Raw genomic sequence first — 20,675 nt, 5'->3', positions numbered from 1 at the left:
GGGGGGCCGGCTCGGGGGTGGGACTGCAAAGGGGGGGGGATTCCCTCCCTCGTGCGCTAGGAGGACTAGCCCCTCTGCCGGCTGGGAGCTCCGGCGGAGCCGAGGCGCAACGGAGAGCCCCGGCGCGGGCAGAGAGCCGGGAGCGGATCGGCCGAGTGGGGCACTGTGGAGAGGAGGGCCGGACCGGGCCGCCCCGGAGGACCGATGCGCCGGGTGGGGCGCTGGCCCCGGAGGGCGTGAGCCGCCCGCAGATTGAGCAACTTGGAAACCGGCGGGCGGAGCGCGGGCGCGCTGGGCGCCCAGGACAGTTCCGCGGCGAGCGGGTGAGCCGGCCGCGCCCTCGCCCCTCCCGGGCCTGCCCCCGCCGCGGCTGGCAGCGCGGAGGTGAGTCCCCACGGAGCTGCCCCGTCCTCCTCCCTAGCGCCCCCTTCCACTGGGACCTGGGGCGCCGTGGGCCCTCTCATCTGGGCTTGACCGAGCTGAGCGCGGGGGGAGGGGGGGCGGGGAGACCGCCAGAGCAAGGGGACTTATGACTGCTGTCGGGTCAGCGAGGGCGGGGGAGGGCACCTTCTGGAGTCCCTCCTGCGAATCCTGCCGTCCCCACCCCCGGCATCCCTTAAGCCAGTGGGCAGCCTCCTCGCGGTGTTGCCTCGGGCTGCCCTCAACCCGACAGCCCCCGGTGATCGTGCTCACTCGAAGTTCTGAACTCCCCAAATCCACCAGACCTATTGTCCAGCACCCCCGATCCAGAAGCTCTTGATTCCTGGTGTCTTCGCCTCGGATTCCCCCGAGTCCCACGGCCTCCAGTTACCACCCCCAGTGCCGCAGCCCGGGCCCGGGTCCGACGTGGCAGGCGGTGTGTGCCGCGCCCCCACGGTGCGCTGCGGGGTGGCGCGGCTCACTGTCCCGCGGGTTCGGGGGGCTGAGGGACAGACGGTCTTGCTTGGTTGGGGAAAGATGGGGGCTGTTTGTTAACCCACGGCTCCCAGGAGGGCCGGGTCGGATTCCGGGTGCGCGAGCTTGGGGCAAGAGTTTTCTTGTGAAACCCACCTATTGCACTTGGAGAGTTCTCTTGGATTTTGGGGGGCAGTCAGGGGGACTTCAGGTCCACCTCCCCTCCCCCTGCACCTGTTGGGCCTCTCCCGATAATAGGGAGGAAGGCTCTGAGCGCTTGGAGTCGTGATGAAGGGGCGCGAAGGAGCCCTTCCCCGCTGCCCTTGGCGTTGGGGGGCGGGGGGGCGGGGGGCCCCAGCACCTGGCTTTGCTCCGGCAGACACGCTAATCCCGACAGGTCGGGCCGGCACGTACTAGGTCCCGCCCCCAGCCCAGCAATCCTTCTGCCCCCGCCTGCCAGCCCTCTCCACCCGTAGCTGGTCCTGGGGAGGGCTAAGGAGAAATTATCTGGATGGTTTACATTTCTGGGTCTGTATCCGGCCCCGGACCGGGTACCAATTTATCCAAATAGCGTTGCAGGGAAGAAGGTGAAAGTTTATCCAGACTTCTGGGGGCACTGAGTCCCCGCCCTCAGCACCACCCCTAGCCGTGCGCCCCTCCCCAGTCTGTCCTCCCCTCCTCGGACCACCTAGCACGTGGGGCCTCTCTCCTGGGCCCCAGCCTCTGCCTCTGCCTTCCACCCCTTCCCCAAGCTGGGTTGTGCCCTACACCCCTCCGCTCCCTGCGCCTTTTGCTCTGCCCTCCAGATCCCCAGTCCTGAGCAGCAAACCCTTCGCTCACTGACTAGGTTTGTAACCCCAAGACCCTTAACCTGTCCGTGCCCATAAAGTGGGAGTAATTCTGCTTTCCTCTTAGCCTTGTGGTGAGGAGTCAGTGAGGGCCTGGCGCACGGCAGGTGGTGCAGGCACGTCATGAATGTGAATCCCTCACCCCGACCCTGGCAGAGACAAAATGCCCCTCCTCACTCCCATGGATGCCTGAGACCTTGATCACTGCCAGCAGTTCCCATTGCTGGCTCTGCCGGTGCAGAGCGATGGGCCTCCAGATAGGACCTGTCTGTGCCATGTAGCCAAAGGGGCAGAGGAAATCAGGCAGAGGAACCGAGGGGAATGAGACAGCCTACTTAGAAGAGAGTCATTAGCTCCTATCCCCTCTCTCAGCCTCGATCCAAGGTTGTCTCTGTGTGTGTACCCACTGCATATGTGTGTGTGGGGACGGGGGGGGGGGGGGGGGGGCGGGGCAGGGACCTCCTCTCTGGAAGGATGTGGATTCAGGGACCTGTGACCTTCTGGGGCTTGGTACTGCAGCATTCCTAGTCTGAGAGCTGTCCTGCCTTTAAAATCAGATATCACATAAAATTCAGAGTTTTCCACTTCTCTTTTAAAAAATCAGAAGATCTAGCAATGTGGAACCAGTATTTCTGCCTATCAACTATCAGTTGGAATGGAATAGCAGAGGCTCCCTTTGGATGGGACATTTGCCCTCCAGTTCACCCTCTCCACACCCAGTGTCCCTCCTATTTGTTGCTTGTATCCCTGATAGAATGAACTCTTAGCTCCTTTCCAGGGTTGATTCTGTATTGAAACTCTTCCTATCCAGTGATGGGCAAGGAAGCCCAGTGCCACTTGCTCCAGTGACATGCAGATCTGCAGCCTCCTCCCCATTTCCCTGCTGAGATCATGGTTTGATGGGGATACTGGTGGGAGTGGGTTGGAAGATCCTCCCTGGCAAGGGTTGGGTGAGCCTGGCAAGGGCCAGACTGAAAGCTAAGACCCAGGAGGACTGAGGGGGAAGTAGAGGGAGGGAGAGGAAGGGTGATAACATTTGCTGTGCACTAACTCTGAAGTACCAGGCACCGTGCTGGGCAGGCAGAGGGAGTGCAGAGATGCACAGACCTGTTCTGCCCCAAGGACCCAGGGCTACTGATCACACAGTGAGACCAAAGTCTCACGCACTCCGGATTTAACACCAGCTTTGTCCGATGCGGTCTTCCTCCAGTGTTTGTCAAGTTTAAGGACTCAGGGCACCCTGAGGATGCATCTGCCAGGGGTCCTCAGACCTCGGTTTGAGACAGGCCACCATTAAAGTTTAACCCTATCACTTCGAGTGATCACTGGGGCCAAGGCAATCAACCATAAAGATAAATGCAAATATGGAAATGGCATAACCGTGCTCAGTGTTAAGATTAGTATCCAGATGGTAGGAAAACTGTTTCTATTGCTTTTTAGACGGCCATCAGAAGGGAGACACAAAATACAGTCTTGGTCATAGAAAATACAGCATTTATTGAGTCCCTATGTGCCAGGCACTGTTCTAAGCAGTTTCATGTATTAACTCACTTAAGCTCTAAAAACAACCACCACCCTCTTGTAGATAAAGAAACAGAGGCTCAGACCAGCTAAGCAACTAGCCTAAGGTAACAACTAATAAGTAGCAGAGGCAACATTCAAAGCCAGGCAGTCTGACTCTGAAGTTTATGACCTTAACCATCATACTCTACGGCCAGCGTCTGGGATTGTGTACTTGGAGCTGAAGACCCCGGTTTGATAAGCTCAGCCGGATGTCTGCAATCTGTGGGTGATGGAAGTGTGTGGTGGGGGCTGGAGAAGGCGGGAAGGCTCTGGTGGTTCACGCAGGGAGTACTGGAAGGGCAGGTAGGGGCTGGCAGCTGACGGGGCGCTTGGGGGTGGCTGGGGGCATCTCCGCAGGCTCTGGCCACAGCACCAGGTGGGATCCATCAGTCTCATGTAAACACTTCTCACAAGCAGCTTAACCACTTGAGTGTGTCTGGCCTTCAAAGCCGGTGGGAGAGGCCAAGGAGGGAGTGCTGAACTCCCCTGTGGGATAATGATTTATCTCCCATGCAGGTGGGCTCTCCTGGGGCCTCCCTGGAGGCGAAGGGGGAAAGGATTGGGACGGGGTTGGGAGGGACACCTCCGCTCTAGCATTTCAGCTTTCTCATTCGTTAAGCCAAAACTCAGCCGGCTCTCAGAGCAAACCTGTGAAATATTTATCCCCATTTCATAGATGAGGAAACTGAGGTTCAGAGAGGCTAAGTGACTTGTCCAAAGGCATCTTAAGCAGCCGGTGGGAGGGTGATGCTTCTCTGGCATCTACAAAGCTTCTCTAAGGCTCTCTGTTTCCTCCCGTCCCTGTGTGGGTGTGGGTGTGTGTGCAGCAAGTGTGTGGGCCAATGGACGTGCAGGCATCTGTTGTGAAAGTGTGCAATACTGTGAGTGGGAAGTGGATTTTTGTCCCCCGACTCCCAGGTTGGGCTCCAACTTCCCAGACACATTTCACCGGGGAGGGACCAGCTCCCCCTGCCCCCATCACCCGGGCCAGCGGGTCCACAGACCTGGCTCTCGCTGGGCAGGGGGATTATCCCCATTCTCTGTGTCTCTGGCCAGGGCGGGCGTCGCTGCCTCTTTTATCCTTTCACAAAGGCCAGGCCCGCAGGGCCTGCTGTGTCAGAGTTTCTGTGGCCAGGGGAAGCCTTACTTCCTTTTCTCCCGCCAAGCCCAGAGGGCCACGCAGGGTCTGCCAGCTTGTCGGGGGCCACTGCTCTAGCTCCAGGCAGGTGAAAGGCACATTGGTGACTCAGCACTGGGGAGAGAAGGCTGAGGGGTCACTCACAGAAGGACAGAGAGAGCTGTTCTTTAAGAGACACGATGTTACTGCAGCATGAAGTCTGTAGGGTAGACCTAAAGAAGGACTTCCTAACATTGGGCAGGTCGGAAGCCAGGCAGCTGGTTTCCAGGGATCCACAAGTTTGATCTGAGTGTCCACAATATTCCAACCACTTGGGTAGCCAACTCCCATCCCATGTTAGGGACTCTTACAAGATAGGAAGAGGGGCAGATTTCTCCTACAGGGGCGCCAGGTGGGTAACTTGTAATGTCCAAACATTCTGAGTTCTCACAGTCTCCTGGGTAGGGGACCACATGGGAGCATAGGTGGCATAGGTTGGGGGGCCCCATGTTTCCCCAGAATTAACCCTTCTCTCTCCTCCCCCAACAGGTTGGTTTTTGGAGGTGTCCCTGCTGAAGGACAAAGAGTTCTCCCATGTGACACCCCAAGGTGCCTTTGAGGAAAGCTCTCTGGACCTCCTTATGGGCTGATGGAGAAGTGGGCTCCCCACACCCTCTCTGTCCCCAGCTGAGATTATGGTGGATTTGGGATACAGCCCAGGCCTGGGCCTCCTGCTGCTGACCCAGCCCCGGAGGCGTTAGCAAGAGCCCTGTGCCATCCACCCCCCAGAGACCACCCCTCCCACCAGGGGCCTGAGCTGGCGAGTGACTATGCGGCTTGGGCTGTGTGTGGTGGCCCTGGTTCTGAGCTGGATGCATCTCGCTGCCGGCAGCCGGGGGATCAAGGGGAAGAGGCAGAGGCGGAGTGAGTAACGGATGCGGCTGGACCACCGTGGGCCTTGGGAGTGGTGGTGGTGAGGGTGCTGTCTGGGGACTAGGGCCTTTGGTCGTTTCATTCTATGATGACCATTGCAGATTTCTACTTTGTCTATTACATTGCTCAGTAGATTATCCAGTTTGTGGATTAATTGGTTGAGATTACCCACTCTGTAGATTACTCACTCTGTCTGTTTTCCCCTTTGTAGACTCTGCTTTCTAGATTAACCCCTCTCTTGTGAGGGTCCAGTTTGTGGATTCTGCCCTTTGATATAACACCAGCTTTGTGTGGTATCCATGGAAGTGCTTCTCGGCCCGGTGCTCCTGGGGTGCTGTGTCCTCCCATTTATGGACAGGAGTTCAGGGCTCCTTTCTTTTAGTGGTGTCTGAAGTGCAGCCCTTAACCCCTTGGGGCCAGGAACCCCACACAGCCTCGTGGTGGGCAACAGATGTCCCTGCCCAGATCATGGGGCGGAAACAATGGAGCAGAGAAGGTCGTGGGACAGTCCACTGCTGTGGCTTTTAAACCTGCCCAGTGGGATTCAAAGATGTGTGCTGGGGGGTGAAGGGGAGGCCGTGGGCAGGAGGCTGGCCCCCCACCTTCAAACCAGAGCAGCTTCCCTCTTCCCTGCTTTTGGGAAGATTCCACGTAAGATGTCATTGGAGGAAAGGGTCTTCACAGCCTAAAAAAAATTAAATCCTGTCATTGTACAGATGGGAAAACTGAGGCTAAGAAAGGGGAAGAGATGACATTCCAAAGGACACACAGTCAGTATTGGAACCCAGGTCTCCTGGTCCCCGTGAGCCCAGTCTTCTTGAAAACAGAGCCTGAAGGAGTTTACCTGTCCCCACCATCCTCGCCGTCCCTCCCAGGATCCCATCCTAGGCAGTCCTGAGAGCAGGTCCCCCATGCTCCACTTGACGCCTCCAGGGATGGGGGTTCAGTACCTGCCATCGTGTGGTGGGAGTGGCCACTGCGTGTGAGGGACAGTGCCAGGGAGTGGGGTGGAGGCCCGACCCAAGCCTATCTGTCTCTCAGCATCCCCCGGAAGAGATGTCACGCTCCCAGGCAGACAGGTCCTCCGAAGTCTAGTCCGACCATCTCTTGCTTCACTTCTGAGGCCTTCTGACTGAGGTCCGCCAGGAAAGGCTGAAAGGCAATGGAGTTTTGTTGGGTCTCCACGGGAGTGGCCAAGGCCAGAACCCAGCCCAGAGAGAGAAGCTCAGTGAACTGGTGAAGCTGAAAATCCCTGGCTTAACAAACAATTAGAGACGGTTAGGTTTAATCAGCAGCGAGGCCTTGATTTTCCTCCCTTCTCATCTGTCGTGGCCAGTAGTTTGGACTCCACGGGCCAGATGCGGTTTAGCGATTTCTAATCAGTCTCCTCTATTTCCGAGAGGAGAGAAAGAACGGGAGAGGCCACTCATCCTCATGGGACGTGCACTAGTGGTCACGCTTCCACTGGTGAGCCGCACACTCACCTACACCAGGGGGGGTCAGAAGACCTGGGTTCATCTCTTGCACTAAAAAAAGAGAAAAGTGCTGGTCTGGCCATCAGAATGGGCCACTCCCAGCAACAGCCAGTCAAATGCAGCGATTTTGACGTGCCCGCTTTTGATAGAGCCGCATCTCACAGCCTCGACAGCATTTAGCCCAGTGTTTATTACCAAACGGCGTCACTGACAGACATCCTTGATCACCATCAAGGGGGCGACGAGGTTGGGGAGAGGTGTGGGAAAGACTCAAGATGCAACGAGGGTCCAAAATGGACAGAGGCTCGGGGGGGATATGGGGGTAGACGTTGCTAGGCAACACTTGTGAAATAACCATACACCTGCAAGTGTGACTGTACAGGAATACAGCGAGGGTTACGTGAGACAACAGGTCCACATATTGTGACACCTTTGTGAAATATCAAGCTCTGTATGGTCAGGATGCATGTCATGGTTTTTATTTTTTTTTTTGCGGTACGCGGTCCTCTCACTGTTGTGGCCTCTCCCGTCGCGGAGCACAGGCTCCGGACGCGCAGGCTCAGCGGCCATGGCTCACGGGCCCAGCCGCTACGTGGCATGTGGGATCCTCCCGGACCGGGGCACGAACCCGTGTCCCCTGCATCGGCAGGCGGACTCTCAACCACTGCGCCACCAGGGAAGCCCCTTTTTAAAAAGTTTTGATTGGAGTATAGTTGATTTACAATGTTGTGTTAGTTTCAGGCATACAGCAAAGTGAATCAGTTATACATATACATATATCCGCTCTTTTAGATGCGTGTCATTATTATATAAACAAGCTGTGGACCATGTTGCCCCAGGGTTTCCATGGGAGTGGAGGAGGGAAGAAAGGATGGAGACAGCACGTGTGGCTGCTCTGGCCCCCCCCCCCCCCACGTGCAAGGGCAGTGGGCAGCCTGGGGGGCAGAGGCAGGCTTGCTGTGAATATGAGCCTCAGGTCTGCCGACTCTGCCATCCCGTGACTGCATGCCAGTGGGGCCACCAGAAGCCACCCAGTATAGCTCTGAGCCATACACCAGTTTTGAGCCCAGAAATGTGTGATCTCAGGTCTGAGAGATGGTGTCCCTGCACAGAGGGGAGAAGTTCAGCTGTGAGTCCTAAACCCTGACAGGGCGTCCTCCTCCTGTCCCACTCACTGAGGACACCTCCCCTCCCCGAACCCTCTCCTCACTCACCCTCACTGGCCCTTGCCCTCTGCTGACCGCCTCCCCACCTGGATTTCCTGCATCACGGAGCCGTCTTTCCCTCACCATGCCTCTCACTGAGTGCCCCTCCCCTTACTGAGACCCTTCTCCCGTCTGATTCCTGGGCCCCTTCACTCAGTCCTGCCCCCCATGAAGCCTGCATTCCTTCACGGAACCCTGACTCTTCCAGAAGCTGGACTCCCCGTTTTTTAAATTAATTTTTATTGGAATATAGTCGATCCCCAATGCTGTGTTAGCTTCCGCCTCACAGCAAAGGGAACCAGCCACACGTGTACGTAAATCCACTCTCTTCCAGATTCTCCTCCCATCCAGGTCACGACAGAACACTGAGTAGAGTTCCCTGTGCTATACAGCAGGTCCTTTTTAGTTATCTATTTTATATATACTAGTGTATATATGTCAATCCCAGTCTCCCAATTCATCCCTCCCCTCCCCTTCCCCCTTGGTAACTATAAGTTTGTTTTCTACAGCTGTGACTCTATTCCTGTTTTGTAAATATGTTCATTTGTACCACTTTTTTAGATTGCATATGTAAGGATATCATATCATATTTGTCTTTCTCTGGACTCCCCTTTTTGCCCCTTCTCACTGCCCCGTCCTCCAACTGGAGCCTTCCTCCCCTCTGCCACTAACCATCTGTAGAATCCCTCTTCCCTGGCTGAAGCCCCATTCACTCCTTGGGCCATTCCCCACTCGCCTGTTGCGAACCCCCAGAGCCCGGCCCCGGGTGGCAGAGACGGGTCATGAGGAGCCCGTGGGTGAAGGGGGAAGAGGCAATTTAACCTGGTGTAGAGGATGTGGAAAGGAACCAGGAGGGCTGCGAGGGCCCAGAGGGAGTGACTCCTGAGATGTGATTTTAAAGATGAGTAGTTGATGTGCAGGCAAGGGAGTGGGGGGGTGGGGGAGGCAGAGGGCACTCCAGGCAGGGGACCAGCCTGTCTGAAGGTGAGGAGTTGGGACGCGGCACAGACTGTGCAGGAAGTGGGGTGCGGCTAGGGGTAGCTGGAGGAGTGGTTTCTGGGTGCAGTTCTAGGGAGCCCTGAGGTTTTCACTGGAGCCGCTCTGCTCATTCTGTGTTGTACGTGGACGCTCTTTTCTACTGAAAAGAAGGGTTGTGCTGTTAAAACAAAAAGCTGAACGCCCATCAGGGTAGAGCAACGAAAGCTGCCTGGAGCTGAGGGAGCATCCTGGGAGCGATGCCGCACAAGTGGGCAGAGGTCGGAGGGTGGAGCGCTTGGTACCCGCCAGACTGAGGAGTTGGCCCTTGACCTGACTTGAGCTGTGGGTAATGAGGACCCACGGAGAGGTCTGAATTAGGGGTGCAGTGTGGTCCAGCTGCAGGACCGGGCGAGGGGAGGTGGTTCGAGATGGGAGGCAAACAGGCCAGTTAAAGGCTATTTGGGCCCAGTCGAGGAAAAAGTGTAGGTCTAAACTAAGCTCACAGCTGAGTTAAAGGATGCCAGATCTTCCCGGGGGATGTGCGCAGGGCACCAGGAATGGGCACATCTCCTGGGAGACCATGTGGCCTCAACACGCTCAGCGAGGTGCCAGTTCCTGTCACCCCCCCTGCCCTGTCCTTGCCCCCGCCCACTTAACTCAGGGCTCTCTCACTGAGTCTAATTCCTCCAAGACTAGATACCACCCCCAAACAAAGGTCAGCCCTCCGCTGGGTCATGGAGAGTTCCCCTCCCTTGGCATTGACCTTCACCCAACCCCCCGTAACTCCTCATTCCTATCCTGTCCTGCTCCCCACACTTTATCAAGCCCCCCAGTAAGCTCCATCCGTATAACCCCCTCCCTGAGCCTCTGCCTCACTCATCACATCCTCAGCCCTACATTCTGGGGTAGCCCTATCCCTGTGGAGCCTCACCCCTTACTGGGCTCCCATTCAGAAACAAGACAGGCTCCACCCTCCAAAGCTCTTTCTAATGAGAGGCAAAGACATATTAGCAGATAATAACGACACAAGGTGACGTCTACCATGATGGATTCAAGTACTGGGGGCAGGGAACACACAGAAATACTCCATCCAGATTTTACATGGAGGTGAGATCAATGGAGACTTCCTGTAGGAGGTGACCTTAGTTCTGAGACTTGAAAAAGTTAAACTCAAGAGGAGGCAGAGGGTGTTCCAGGCAGAAGGAACAACTTGAGCAAAGGCACAGAAGTGTGAAGTAGTGTGATGTGTTCAGAGGAACAAAAATAATTCCATATTGCTTAGAAGTAGTGTGAAGACATGAGGTGGATGGGATCTGCCTATGGAAGCTTTTTAGGCCAGGTGGAAGAGCTGGGTATTAATTCTGCAGCCAATAGGGAGCTATTGATGGGTTTTAGGCAGGGGTGTGACACCATCAGAATGGGGGTTTTGGAAAGATCTCGAGATGACAAAGTTGGGGACCTGGGAGAAGTGAAGTCCCTGGAGAGGAGGCACTGTGGCCAGAAGCCATTCTTCAGCGGGGTGGGGGCTGAGCCACCCTGGGGCAAGGCCTGACTGTAGAAACATCAGCCCGAAAGGGGTTTGCATGGGGCTGAAGGGGGCGAGAAGCACCAGGGAAGGGAGGAGGATACAGCCTTGCCTTCCTGGCTCATGCACTCAGGCTCCACTGAGTGCCTGGGAGCGGGGGCAGTAGGGTGGGGGTGGGAAGGGCAGAACTGCATGAGGGGGTTTTGTGAAGAGCTTGGAAGGAGGTTCCGTCAGCTCCCTGAGCGCCCTCCCCATCACTGAGCCCACCCATCCTCAGCCAGGCTCCAGCCCTGCCAGGCTGCCTCCGCTGCATGCAACCCTCCTGTCAGGGGCACAGAAGCCCGAGGCAGCATTTCAGATTGTGAATCTGACCACGCCCTTCTGAGGTCCTTTTCCCTGTCAATAGACTAAAGCCCTATTTTCCATTCTGTGGATGCCCTCGGATGGTCAGTGCCTCAGAGCCTTTGCGCAGGCCGTTTCTCCTGTCTGCACTCCCTCTTCACCTAGCCTGCTGCATAAGGGCATGCCCTTCATCGCTCCTACAGTCCTCACAGTGTGCAGCCAGCCCTAGGTGGGCGTTTGTTGCTGCATCTCCACATTCCCAGTTCCTAGCAGTTCTGACACGTGTTAGGTGTGCGGTGAACGTCCGTGGAATGAATGAGCCTGTTTCTCCCTTTGAATCATTATGTAACCTCTGCCCATACCCAGCATCTTCCTTGGACACCCCCAGCCCGGCACGCACAGAGCCCCCTCCACTCTGGCTTTCCATCCGCTCGCTGCCCATCTATTCGCCTCACTGAGCCGAGAACACCCTTTGGTTCCCCTTCCCCTTGGTAAGTGTCTCTTTCCTCATCGGACTGGCCCTGCCCATCGCCAAGCCCCCTCCTCCTTGCTGAGCACCACTCTCCCTTCCTGAGCCCCCAAACCTCATGGAGCTCAGCTCCCTAGTCTCTTGTCCTTGACCCCAGCCCCAAGCCTCAAGGCCTGTCTTACCACCTGAGCTCTGTATCTTGACCCTCTCGTATCCTTGGGTCTTCACTCCATCACTTCACCCTGCCTCTGTCTTGTGATCACATTCCCCACCCCCAGCTGGTCTCTCCTTTCTGTCTGTGTTCCCTGACCCCCTCTGTCCCTCTCCTCACTTTACCCCCCCCACCTCTATCCCCTCCACTCACTCTTCAGCCCCCTGTGGTTTGTCTGGCATCCCACCACTCCACCAAACTGCCTTTGTTGAGGTCACCCAATCACCTCTTAGTGCACGTGTTGTAGATTTGCCCAGGGCTCCCCACTCACGGTCTCCTCCCAGCCCCGGTCCCCGCAGATCTCGCCCTTTTCCACTCGGTTTCCACCCCCCACCCCCGTCAATGTCCTTCCATCTCTCCAACTATTCCTTCTCAGCTTCTTTCCGGGCACCTTCCTCTACTTGTGTGTTGAATGCGAGGACTGCCCGGGCCGCAGTTCTTGATCCTCTTCTCAAGCTGCACAGCTCCTTCCCCCGGGACGCTTTCCTCTCCCAGGGATTTAAGCCCCAGTGATGTCTCCCAGGACGGATCCCTGAGTTCTCTCCCTTCTCCATAGCCGGTCTCTTGAATGAGATGGTTCTCTTTCCTCACCTTCCTTTACCCTTCAGCCACTGCCCTCCACTCTCCACCCCCACCAGGGATGCCATTCCTTACGTGGCTGATTTGTGGCTGTTTGTGGCTGATTTCTTACGTGACATCTCAGAGGCGTTTGGCGTTGGACTCCCTGCTCCCCCCTTGAGGGTCCTCTTCTCTTGGCTTCCGTGATGCAGCTTCTGAGTGTCCCTACCTGTCTGGGTCCTCCTCAGCCCCTTAGTTGGCCCTTCTTTTTCTGTCCTTCTCTTCAATGGCTAATGCCTTTTCTCACTGTCTGCACCCTCTCTCCTAGTCATCTCACGGACCTCTAGGCCTTTGATGACTGTTTTATATTAAGGGCTCCGTGTCTCCATCTCCAGGCAAAATGTTTCTCTTGACTTCCAGACCCACAGGTTCAGCTGCCTAGTAGATCCCCCCAGATGTCTCATGAGAACCACAAACTCAACACAAGGCATCATTTCCTCCACCCAGATCTGCTCTTCCTCCTGTGGGCCCTCTCTTGGTGAAGGACCAACGGCTACCCCACCACCCAAGCCCAACGCCTAGGCATCACCCTTGACGTGTGCTTTCCCCGGGCTCTCACCCCACGTCCAGTTCATCACCTAGTCTCATTGATTCTACCGCCTGAATATCTCACCTGTGTCTACACCTGTCCATCCTCTTGGTTCAGCTCCATCTCTTTGAACCTTTGAGTCCTCCTCCCTCCAGGTTTGCCATCCCTACAATCTGGTCTCCACACCACAGAGTGATCTTTCTAAAACGGAATCCTGGCCATGTCTCCTGTTTTAAAGGCCCCAGGGATTCCTCATGGCCTTTAGGGTAATGTCCATACTCCTTTATAAGGGTTCGAGGCTGTTCCTGCTTTGGCCCCTGCTTCCCTCTCCACTCACTCCACACACCAGCCATGCTGAACTAATTTCAGATCCCCCACGGGCCGCACTTTCTCTTGCGTGTCACTGAGAGCTCTGAAGGGAGATGCACACAGAGATCTGTTGTTGGTTGAGTGGGGTCGGGCAGCAGGATTCTGAGAAGGCCCTTTGCAAATCTGTCCTTAACAGAAGTGATAAGGAAGGAATAAATGAGTTACGGGAGCATAGTGATAGAGGCCCACAGCTGGGACACCTGGATGACTTTGGTTTTCGAAACCAAGGCAAAAACCTAGAAGGAGCCTTCATTTCAATAATGACTTAAATAAAAACCTTGAGTATAGACAACTTCATATCTTTGAAGCAAAAGCGGTACTAAAATCTACAGTGACATTAATTTGTAATACAGCTGAATAACGGCCCGAACTAGAAAACTAATCCCAAGGGGGCTCCCTCGTAACTTCGACACCACATTGGGAGCCTTGTTTTTTTCTTTTACAATGACCCAACCAACAAGAGTGATATTAAGTTTTATGTTTTTTTTGTGGTACGCGGGCCTCTCACTGCTGTGGCCCCTCCCGCAGCGGAGCACAGGCTCCGGACGCGCAGGCTCAGCGGCCATGGCTCACGGGCCCAGCCGCTCCGCGGCATGTGGGATCCTCCCGGACCGGGGCACGAACCCGCGTCCCCTGCATCGGCAGGTGGACTCTCAACCACTGCGCCACCAGGGAAGCCCTGATATTAAGTTTTAAATTCATTGATTAATTAAATGGTAACGTTGACTCTATATAAATAAATAAATTCTCTATTTAAAAAAATCAGTCTGGCCATGCTTTCAGTTTGCATGTCACCTTGTATTGTCCTACCCCCTGGCTTTCATAAACTTTGTCCCCTCTGCCTGGAACACATACTGGCGGTGAAGCCTTGTTTAAGTAATTCGACCTCTCCATTTCCTCATCTGTGAGAAACAGGATGAAATAAAAGTAGTAGCACCCCCCTCACGGGTTGTGAGGCTCAAATGAGTTACTATTTGTAAAGCACTGAGAGCAGTGCCTGCCCCAGAATACGTGTTCAACCTTTAGGAATAAGCTGCCATGATTATGATTATGATTTTGTTGTTGTTGTTTTATTGTTGTGTTTGTTATTCCCCTCTTCTCTTCTGTTCACCTTTCTCTTACTCGTTCCCCTGTTCCGAAATCAGGGATCATTCCTGGAGCACATGCTCCTTCCCGCAACCCTGCAGAGTGGGCCTCCTGATCTCCCTATTTTGGTGGTGGGAAGGGAGGCCCACAAGATGCGGTATTTCTCCCAGGGTCACAGGCTGGGCCATCGGCTCAGGTCCAGCCAGCTGAAGCCTGAGCTCTGGGTCCTCCGTTGCAGCACGACCCCCTGCCATCTCTGCTCTGATTCCCCTGGCTCTCTGCCTCCAGCCTGTATCTACAGCACCTCGCTGCCTGGTTCCTCTTTTAGTGACTGGCCCCGCTCATCCCCTATGCCAGAACCCCGGGAAGCACCGCAGCCTCCTCCCGCTACGCTTGGTCACCATGACCACACTGATTGCTTCCCCTAAGCAACTCTCAGATCGTTTTCTCTTTATCTCCCCTGAACAGAACTTGGTTTAAGACTTTCTCATCTTTCTCACCTGGATGATCAGGTCAGCTTCCTCCCTAAAGGTCCTCCAGTCTCTGGTCTCTCCCCAGGCTGCAGAGGAAGCTTTCCAACGTGTAAATCAGACTGGGTGTTTCTCCTGCTTAAAACTTGCCAATGACTTCCTGTTGTCTTATCAGCTCTCAGAAAGATGGCCCCCAAACCCTGCAAAACAAGGGTTCTGTGGCCAAAATGTCTCAGAGGTGCAGTTCACTCTTTCCCCATTTTACGGAGTCACTCTAATTCACAGGAGCCTAATAAAGGCTGCAAAAAGCCCTGCAGTAAAGAATCCTGCTTAGACTTGTCGGACCCAGTGGTTCTCAGTCTCACCTGGTGCAATGGCCTTTTCTCCACATCCTTCTATGAACATTTAGGGGAGTCACGTTCCAAGGAATACTCTTTGGGAAAAGCTGCCCGACAGGATGGAATTCAAGGCCATTGGCATGATATAAAAGGCCCCTCCTGATAGGACACCTTATCTTTCACTTGTACTCCAAATTATCCGCAATTCCCTTGGGGTCATTCTGCGCCTCTGTGGTCTTGCCCCTGGAGGGCCCTTGTCTCCACTTCCCAATGGACAAATCGCTACTTATTCTTCAAGAGCTGGCCCAAATGGCGCCTCCTCTGTGACTCCTTCCTCCCTTATTTCTGGGTCCTCTATTGCTTGGCCTTGTGGCTGCCAGCATGTTCCTGGTTGCGGGTCTGTCTGCACCCCTGAGAGATTAGTTCAGCTTGGCCGGACGTCTTTCCCTCCACGTCGCCAGCACTCACACTGCACATGGTACCTGGGAGGGGCCGGGTGAGTGTTGGTTGAACAAGTGAATGAGGAAACAAGATCAAAGGTCTGAGACTCGACGCTGGGGCTGGGGACCACGTTGGCTCAAAGGATGGTTCCAACCTCAGCGCCTTTGACATCTTGGGCCACATTGTTTTTGTAGGAGCTGCCCCCCCCGCATCGTAGGATGTTTAACGGCCTCCCTGGCCTCTGTCCCCCAGATGCCACTAGCAACCCACCCCCCCCCCCAGTGTGATAATCGAAACGTCTCTAGACTTTGCCAAATGTCCTCTGGGGAGCAGACTCATCTCTGCTCGAGAGCACTGTTCTAGATGCAGGTTATTCCAGCTGTCTTCCTGTCTCTGGGCAGGTGGCTTCTTTCTCATTATGCCTCTTGTCCTTGAACTTTTCTCAAGGATGAAAGCCCTCCATCCATACCTGAGGCTGAGCGTTCCTTCCTCTGGGGTGGGGGTGGGGATGAGGGAATGTGTAAATTCCAGGATGGGTGCAGCTTCAGTGCCTCCTCTGGGGATGACGGGGCAAGCCTGGAGGGTGAGTTTGTGTTGCACCGGGACCTAAAGAGGCATTTAGGGTGGGTGGCAGCTCTTGCTGTGCTAGCTCCCTTGAAAGCAGATACTGGGGAGGTTTATAACGCAGCCTTGCAGAGAGCTACCAGCCTGGCCTGTGCTTTCTGAGAAGCACATTCATTCTACGGGCTGAAACTCCTGTCTACTCACTTCCCATCCTTGTGGGATTCTGGGAAAGATGGAGGTCTCTCCCACAGCTGCCTCTCACCCTTGCCCCATCCTTGCAGTCAGCGCCGAGGGGAGCCAGGCCTGTGCCAAAGGCTGTGAGCTCTGTTCGGAGGTCAACGGCTGCCTTAAGTGCTCACCCAAGCTGTTCATCTTGCTGGAGAGAAGCGACATCCGCCAGGTGGGCGTCTGCTTGCCGTCCTGCCCACCTGGATACTTTGATGCCCGCAACCCTGACATGAACAAGTGCATCAGTGAGTGTGGGCGGGGCTGGGTAAGGGCACCGGAAGCTCTGGACATGGGGCGGGGGTGGGGCGGGGCGGTGCTTTGAACTGTTGATGTACTACAAGAGAAATAGAGGGATACTGAGGAGGGGAGTTCTTGATTTAAAAATCCAGCTGCTGACCAGACCTCTCCCCAGACATCCCACCCACGTTTCCAACCCATACCGTAGCCACATCTCCTCCCTCCAAACCTGCGCTGACCTGTATTGGGTCACTCTCAGTGTCCCAACCCATCACCCAGGCCACAGACCTGAGAGCCAACCTCTCATTTATGCCCCCACCCCATCCATCCAATAACCAAATTGTGCCTCCTTCATCTTCTTTCCATCCTCACTGCCATGGTCTTATTCAGGGTCCCATCACGTCTCTCCTTGACCATTGCAATAGCCTGTTCATCTGTCCCCCAACCCTCATCTGGTTCCCTTCCACCCTCCCTCTGCACTGCAGCCAGAAAGATGCCTCTGAGACACATAACCAGAAAATCACTGCTGGCTCCACTGAGGGCAGGGAAATTCAAGCCCTGGTCAGCCTTCTCTCCCCACCCTTTTCCCCCCACTCTTCTCACTCTGCTCCGCTCTCTCACACCAGCTACCGTCCCACATGCTCCAAGACACATGCTGTCACACCTCCCTCTCGGCTGGGGGACATGCAGCGAACACTCTCCTGTAAACAATGCCAGTGACCTTCCCATTCTGTTCAGAGCCTTGGAGTTTAGAAGGCATTTCCAGACCTCCTATCAGTTGAGCCTCCCAACCACCTTTGGAGGGAGACGAACTTAAGTGATGGTACCCTTTTCATAGCTGATAACGTCGAAGTCTCAGGGGAAATGACTGATCCAAGTTCAGCCGACTTGGGTTCTAATCCCAGCTCTGCTGCTTATTCATTGTGTGACCTTGGGCAAGTCGCAGCCTCTCAAAACCTCATCTTCAAAACGTGGCTGCTTGCTTTTACCCCCCTAGGGCTGTTGTAAGAGGCATGTGGAGGTCCTCAGGGTCTGGCACTCAATAAACAGCTACTGTTATTCTTACTTTTGTTCATATTTTGCCTGCCACCAAACCCAGGAATCAGAGGCCAGGAGGCACAGAGGAGGGTGGGGTGGCGTTGGGAAGCTTGTGAGCATGGAGGTAGGACCCTGGGACTGGTCCTTTGGAACCCTGGTCCTCAGGGATTTGGGGTAGGGCGTTCCTGGCTGTGTCAGCTTCTGGGAAACTGTCATCCCAGGCTTCAGGGGCGGAGACTGGGGAGAAGTCAGCTCCACCCACAATCCAGGAGGGGAGAGATTGTGAAAGACCCCTCCAGCTTCTAGCCTAGCCCGGCCACCCACCCTCCCCCAACTTCCCCAGAGGAGGGAGAGCTGGCAGGACGGCTTTGGGGAGGGACCCAGGAGTCCAACCAAGGTGGTTCCTGGAAGCCGGCCTTGTAGAGGCAGAGGAATTTGCCCCGGGATCGCTCTCCCCTACTCCAGGCAGACTCTTGCTGCCCCAGGCAGGAGGAGAACCGGGCTCTGGGGTCCTGTGGATGCCCGGCAATAGGGGGAGAGGAGACCACACAGCCACTCTCGGGGTGTCATTGCATCCCTTGGTTCAGCTCTGACTAGGTGGTCCTCGGGGTGCTGTGAGAGGCTGGGACGCTCCTCTCGCCCCCACTAATCTCCTCTCCTCTGAAACCGGCTCTCTTGGGCCTCCCCTTGGGCTCCCGGGCCTGGGATTGGGTTGGGGCTGAGGTTGGCTGACCGTGGCAGGAGTCCCAGCCAGCCCTCAAGAGAGACTGCTTTGACCTCCTCTCCCCCCATCCCCTTGCCTTCCTTTCTCTCCGTCCCAAGACTCCCCTGCGGTAATTGCAGCCCCAGACCCCTGTCCTGCCCTGTGTGAGTGGGCGTGGCTGGGTGGCCACGGGGACCCGGGGAGGCGTCTATCCGCGGCTGAGCCAGAGGCCCCCAATCTGGCCCTCTCCTCAGAATGCAAGATCGAACACTGTGAGGCCTGCTTCAGCCACAACTTCTGCACCAAGTGTAAGGAGAGCTTGTACCTGCACAAGGGCCGCTGCTATCCCGCCTGTCCCGAGGGCTCTGCGGCTGCCAACGGCACCATGGAGTGCAGCAGCCCCGGTAAGGCAGGAAGGCACGGCGGGCAAACGCTGCGGCCCAGGGTCCAGGACCCCGGAGGAGGAGCGGGCTGGGGGGATCCGGCCAGGGCGAGCGTGGGCTGGGCCCTGTGCAGCGAAAGCGCATCACCACCACCCTCTGAGCTTCCCCTCAGGACTCTTCTGCCTTCTGGGCTAAAGACGCCTCTAGCCTGGGGCTGCGGCTGAGAGCAGATGGGAGGGGCTCCCCTGGGGTACCCGGGGCCAGGGGAGGAGACGTGACCCCCTTGTCCTCTTGCTTCCCTCCCCTCCTGCCAGCGCAATGTGAAATGAGCGAGTGGTCTCTGTGGGGGCCGTGCTCCAAGAAGAAGAAGCTCTGTGGCTTCCGGAGGGGCTCGGAGGAGCGGACACGGAGAGTGCTGCACGCCCCTGGGGGGGACCACACCGTCTGCTCCGACACCAAGGAGACCCGGAGGTGCACGGGGCGGAGGACACCCTGCCCGGAGGGTGAGCTGCGGCCTCACCTCCCTGGGGTCGGGGGTCAGCACAGCCACGAGAGCTCTGACCCCCTCTGCTTCCTGCCTGTGGCCCAGGAGAGGGCTCAGGCCAGGACTCCATACTGTGCAAACCCATGCCAGGCAGAGAGTGGGCCCCGCAGCTGTGTGATGGGCCGGGAAGCTGCTATGGCCCTATCCCTCCCCATTTCTTCTGAGCCAGTGGATGTCGGCACTGGAAGCGCCCTCAGAGGTCAGACGATGGGGACGTAGAAGGGGGTGTTAAGACCCAGAGAGGTGCAGTGATTTGTCCAAGGTCACACAGCCTGCAGGTGACAATGATGTGGCAGTGTCCTGGGGTGGAGGAGTGGCGGGTGGGGGGGAGGCGTCCTGCCTGTCCCGAGAGCTGCAGTGACCATCTGGGAGATGCCCTCGGCCCATTGGGATCAAAGGTCTGAGGAAGACGTGAGGAAGAGGAGGGCGTCTGGTTCATCGAGGGGTGCAGGGTGAAAAGGCTCACGGGACCCCTTCTCAGTACCCATGTTGCAGCGCCCTCTGCAGTGGCTGCTTCTCAGAGGAGGCCTTGAGGGGACCCCGATTGCCTATGGGCCTCCTCCCCACCTCCCCCTGCCCAGCTTCCTCACCACATTCCTCCTCGGGCCCTTGGCCATGCCCAGGGCCTCCCTGCTGTGTCAGGACGCCCTTTGTTGACTCTTACAGGGCAGAAGAGGAGGAAGGGCGGCCAGGGCCGGCGGGAGCATGCCAACAGGAACCCCGGCCGGAAGGAGAACAAGGAGGCGGGCGCCGGTGCTCGGAGACGCAAGGGCCAGCAGCGGCAGCAGCAAGGGACAGTGGGGCCGGTCACCTCTGCGGGGTCCACCTAGGGACACTGTTCAGCGTCCGGGCCCGTGCAGAAAGAGTCCAGCACTGCTCTGTGTGATGAGAGCTTTACCGAACTCGAGCACTGGGGGCAACGCATACACACACTCTCCCTACCTACACGTACACACAGATACGTGCACACAGACCCCACGTCCAAACGTGTAACTGACATACATGCAAACGTGTGCGCGCGCACACGCGGACACACACACACACACACAATCGAGGTTACCGGAAGACACTTCTGTCCCTCGGACATCACTGGGTCAGCAGGGCACGGAGGCAGAGGGGTCGTCTCTGCCCTGCAGAGGGCCTAGTGGCGCACACTTGGTTTGTGATGCCCCCAGTGGGCACATCAGAGAGAACATTTTCCAGCCTCCGAGCCCAGACTGCAGAGTGGAGCCTTCTGGAGGAGCTGATAGGACCAGCCCGGTGGACTGCAGCCAAAGCTTGAGAGGGGTTCAGCATCTCCAGCTGTGTGACTTTATCTTTGGAGAGTATTGTTACACCTCCATGATCCATATCAGGGCTTTCCTGACTCTGAAAACTGCTTAAAGGTTTATTTCAAATTAAAAACGAAAACCAAATGACCACAGTAGCCACAGGTACCACGTTTCTTTTCAGGGTATGGGGTTGGTAGAGGACACGGGAGCAGGAAATGAATTTCAAGAGACCCCTCCTGGTCTAATCTACAGAAGGTCCAGAGCAGGAAGGAAACTTGGGGGATATGTAGAGCAGT

The 20,675-nt window shown here is 56.2% G+C and overlaps 1 protein-coding gene across 3 annotated transcripts; it reads left to right on the top strand.

Moving 5' to 3' along the window:
- The first annotated feature begins 5,155 nt into the window (after window positions 1-5,155).
- On the top strand, window positions 5,156-20,138 carry RSPO1 (R-spondin 1). 3 transcript variants are annotated; one of them, XM_079940396.1, is made up of 5 exons: window positions 5,156-5,346; window positions 16,257-16,448; window positions 18,436-18,585; window positions 18,879-19,067; window positions 19,775-20,138. In XM_079940396.1, the coding sequence occupies exons 1-5, from the start codon at window positions 5,253-5,255 to the stop codon at window positions 19,936-19,938; spliced, it is 789 nt and encodes a 262-aa protein (XP_079796522.1). In that variant the 5' UTR covers window positions 5,156-5,252; the 3' UTR covers window positions 19,939-20,138. The 3 variants fall into 3 exon arrangements, with proteins under 3 accessions (XP_079796522.1, XP_079796521.1, XP_079796523.1); XM_079940395.1 differs by having other exon boundaries at window positions 5,156-5,350; window positions 16,162-16,448; XM_079940397.1 differs by lacking the exon at window positions 18,879-19,067.
- Window positions 20,139-20,675: the final 537 nt, after the last annotated feature.

The sequence above is a fragment of the Stenella coeruleoalba genome (genome assembly GCF_951394435.1).
Source record: "Stenella coeruleoalba genome assembly, chromosome: 1".
NCBI lineage: Eukaryota > Metazoa > Chordata > Mammalia > Artiodactyla > Delphinidae > Stenella > Stenella coeruleoalba.
The sequence above is the reverse complement of the archived record's forward strand: the minus strand, read 5'-3'. Positions and strand labels throughout refer to the sequence as shown.

Coding starts and splice junctions, on each gene's coding strand:
- RSPO1 (XM_079940395.1), top strand. CDS start 5,253: ATGCGGCTTGGGCTGTGTGTGGTGGCCCTGGTTCTGAGCTGGATGCAT. Junction 5,351..16,161: donor AAGAGGCAGAGGCGGAGTGA/GTAACGGATGCG, acceptor TTCTACGGGCTG/AAACTCCTGTCTACTCACTT. Junction 19,068..19,774: donor GAGGACACCCTGCCCGGAGG/GTGAGCTGCGGC, acceptor TGACTCTTACAG/GGCAGAAGAGGAGGAAGGGC.